The sequence below is a fragment of the Perissodus microlepis genome, chromosome 14 (genome assembly GCF_051167445.1).
Source record: "Perissodus microlepis isolate ML-2025 ecotype Zambia chromosome 14, ASM5116744v1, whole genome shotgun sequence".
NCBI classification, from domain to species: domain Eukaryota; kingdom Metazoa; phylum Chordata; class Actinopteri; order Cichliformes; family Cichlidae; genus Perissodus; species Perissodus microlepis.
Window position 1 is genome coordinate 30,111,391 of NC_140474.1, and position 3,590 is coordinate 30,114,980.

Sequence of the window (3,590 nt, forward strand, 5' to 3'; positions counted from 1 at the left end):
GATTACCACCTCAGACACACAGTCATGGAGCCTCACATACTGTGGTCTGTTGGTAAGGTAGTCGATGGTCCATGCAGTCAGCTGTTTGCCTACTCCGGCTCCCTCCAGCTTCCCTCTCAGTAGTGCGGGTTGGATGGTGTTGAAAGCACTGGAGAAGTCAAAAAACATGATCCTCACAGCGCTCCCCGCCTGCTCTAGGTGAGAGAGGGATCGGTGTACCAGGTAGATGACAGCGTCATCCACCCCAATTCCAGAACGGTAGGCAAACTGCAGGGGGTCCAACACTGAGCCCACCAGTGGCTGAAGGTGGTGCAGGATGAGCCTTTCCATGGTCTTCATCAGATGAGAAGTCAAGGCAACAGGCCTGAAGTGGTTGGGCTCCCTGGGGTGTGCGATTTTTGGCACCGGAACCACACAGGAAGTCTTCCACAGTTCAGGAACCCTCTCCAGGCTCAGGCTCAGGTTGAAGATGTACAGGGCCACCTGACAGAGCTGGTCTGCACAGTCCCTGAGCAGTCTGGAGCAGATTCCATCCGGACCTGCTGCCTTCCTAGTAGGGAGTAGGGAGAGTAGGGAGTAGGGAGAGTAGGTACTAAAGGAAAAAAGCTGACCACTGCCCAGTAGATGTACATGCTTGAGAAGGTAGCTCTTTGGCGTTGTCTTTCATTGGTTTTTTGTTTTGCCCCAGTGATCACTGGAGTGCTTTCAGCACTTGATACAATATTGCTCTGTTTGTCCCTAAGGGACCTGATCCTTGGGCGGACCAACGTTTGGTTTAGCATGTTTTGGAGTAACAGAGAAAAACTGTGTCCCTGCTGTTCCTATACTCGTTACACATTAAGGATCACCAGTGTTTTTCATTTAGGCAGCGACTGTCCTTCTTCTCTCACCTGGAGAATTCTTTAGGCATCTTCCCGCCTTTGATAAATGCCTCTCTGGGATAACCACATTTATTCAGGGTTTCTTTAATATGATGTTCTTCAGCTTCTCTGCCTGCTGTCTATGTGTTCACTCTTTTTGCCTGTCAGCAAAATTTAAAAAAGTAAAAGTACAATAAAAAAAGTACAATCATAGCAAGTAAGTGGGTTTTCAGGGCAGTGAATTTTATTTGTGACTGAAAAAAAAAATCAAAAATCTTAAATTAATTTCTGAGGTTAATATGTGCTATTATTTACCTTTTTATCCACAGAAAAAGCCGGCAAAGACAAGAGGGTGGAGCGAGCTGTGGCCGTGTGTAAGAGAGCGGCGGCCGCCTTCAGTTTCTCTTGGAAGAAGAAAAGGGAATTGGCTGCTGCTCAGGAGGAGCTTCACCTACCCCAGCACAAGTTAGTGACAGAGTCGCCCACCAGGTGGGGCTCACGCCAAAAAATGGTTGGGAGGGTTCTGGAGCAACATAAAGCTATCTCTCAGGTCCTCAGTGCAGATAAGAAGACCAGGCACTTGGTTCCCTCCTGGCAAGATCTAGATGTTCTGGAGTCTGTGCATGTGGCCCTGAACCCACTACTGGAATTCACAGATTCACTTTCTGGAGAGTGTTACGTGAGTGTGTCCTACCTCAAGCCGATGCTTCACCTTTTCAGAACACAGATTCTGAAACCATCTGAGGATGAAACACAACTTACAAAAGACCTTAAGATGACAGTCATGACATACCTTGATGAAAAGTACAATGACCAGATTACAAATGAACTGCTTGATGTTGCAACCCTGGTAGATCCGCGCTTCAAAGTACAATACATTAATGCAGAACACGTTGATGCCATCAAAATGAGAGCAGTGTCTGAGATGTTGGGGCAAATTGAGCACCCATCCACTTCAGCTGGAACGGAGGAAACAGAAGATGGTGGAGCTGCTGCAGTACTACCAACCCAGAAGAAACAGAGAAAGTCACTGGGCAGTTTCTTTAAGAAATCCCACCCCACCAGCACAGGGCTCACTGAGAAAGAGACAGTTGAAAAGGAGCTTGAAAAGTACTTGCTGGCACCTGATGCAGATAGTGAAATGGACCCACTTGAGTGGTGGAAAATCAACAACAGAAGCTTCCCAAGAGTTAGCTGCCTGGCAAAGCGCTACCTGTGCATCCCCGCAACCAGCAGCCCCTCTGAGAGGGTATTTAGTACAGGGGCTAATGTTGTGACTTGCCACAGGGCCGCTTTAAAGCCTGAAGCAGTGGATAGACTTGTCTTCCTGTCCCACAACCTGTAGGCTTTTGTCAGACTAAAGTTTTATATATATATATATATGTTGTAACTTGGATGTGTACCTAGGATTTAAAGAATGTTCTGTTAGCATCTTTATTTTAAAACTGTTTGAAAAGCTAAGCTATACAACAAGGAGAGATTGAGAATTTCCTTTTAGTTCTCAGTTTATTTGATATTGACAAAAGTTAGTTAGTCAATTTTGTCTGTTCTTCTGTAAAACAAACTAAGATTTATTTTTAGAATTAATATTTTGTTTCTAAGTGGAATTGACAATTTAGTAGTCTGTTTTGTTTGTTCTATTTTCAAACTTAAACGCTTTAGCGGCTGCCTTTTGTGTAGTTTGCAATATTTGCCTCTATTTATCTGAAACTGAAGTCTCATTTTCCTTAAGTACATCTGCCCTGTTTAACTTATTATGGGAAATAAATATTTAAATCAAAACAAGCTGCTGATTATTTCACATTTTACTTGTGAGCAACGGCACATTTAAATCTTACAAATTTAGTTATTTGGCTTACATCGTGATATATATCGTTATCGCCTGAAATGAAAAAAACACATCGTGATATGAAAAAATCTTATATCGCCCAGCTCTAATTTAACGTTAGCTAACTACAGTAATATTCTGTTTAGACTCATGGTAATGGCCGTATTTAACCAAAGAGAGGTGCAGCCTGCACTGATGAGATGTTGAGGTACCATTAACATCAGTTAGTTAGTCCTGCTGCACACTGAGATATGCACACAACCCTGTCTCCAGAACTGTAAAGACAAGGACACAGCAAACATGCGGTCACATTGTCTGCTAAACCTAGCCTAGCTAAATAGATTTTAAGCAATATTTAGTGTGGACAGGCTAACTCGATGTAAGAAAGTGTTTATTGATTAAGTTATACGCAGTTTACATAAAGTTACCATAAACAACCTCTTCTTCTTGTGTTGTATTTCATAGTAGTAAAGGTATTTTTTTCCGTAGGTGGCCAAGATGTTGATAAAAGTAAAATACAGAGAGACAAAGAAATATGCAAAATTGGAAGAAGTCAGCTTCACAGATTTTGTGAGAGCAGGTAAGTTATGGTTTGTACTAAGTCATTAAAGAGGAAATGATAATGTTGTTAGTAACTGAGTGATGATTTTACTTCAGTGCAGCAGAAGTTTCTCATACCAGAAAATGCAGCACTGAAAGTCACAGATGAGCAGGGTATAGAGGTGGATGAGGATGTCTTTCCTGAACTTGCAGCAGTCAAAGAGGTGTGTTTTGTAATCTATACAGGTGAAGGTAAGTAAATATATGCTCTGATAGATTTTGAAGGATTTGATTTGTACAGTTACTCTTAAATAAACATTTTTAATTTGTCTAATATCCTGTGGTAACAATCACAAAATGCT

The 3,590-nt window shown here is 42.2% G+C and overlaps 1 protein-coding gene across 1 annotated transcript; it reads left to right on the forward strand.

The window, feature by feature from the left end:
• Positions 1-342: 342 nt before the first annotated feature.
• LOC146374177 (E3 SUMO-protein ligase ZBED1-like) lies at positions 343-2,205 on the forward strand. Its single transcript, XM_084950160.1, has 2 exons — positions 343-553; positions 1,190-2,205. Exons 1-2 carry the CDS (start codon positions 343-345, stop codon positions 2,203-2,205), a joined length of 1,227 nt encoding a protein of 408 aa, XP_084806286.1.
• The last annotated feature ends 1,385 nt before the right edge of the window (positions 2,206-3,590 follow it).

What these genes read in the sequence shown, in the direction of transcription:
- LOC146374177 (XM_084950160.1), top strand. Translation starts at nt 343, where the DNA reads ATGAGAAGTCAAGGCAACAGGCCTGAAGTGGTTGGGCTCCCTGGGGTG. An exon ending in CCGGACCTGCTGCCTTCCTA is followed by an intron (nt 554 to 1,189) that starts GTAGGGAGTAGG and finishes TTTTATCCACAG; the next exon opens with AAAAAGCCGGCAAAGACAAG.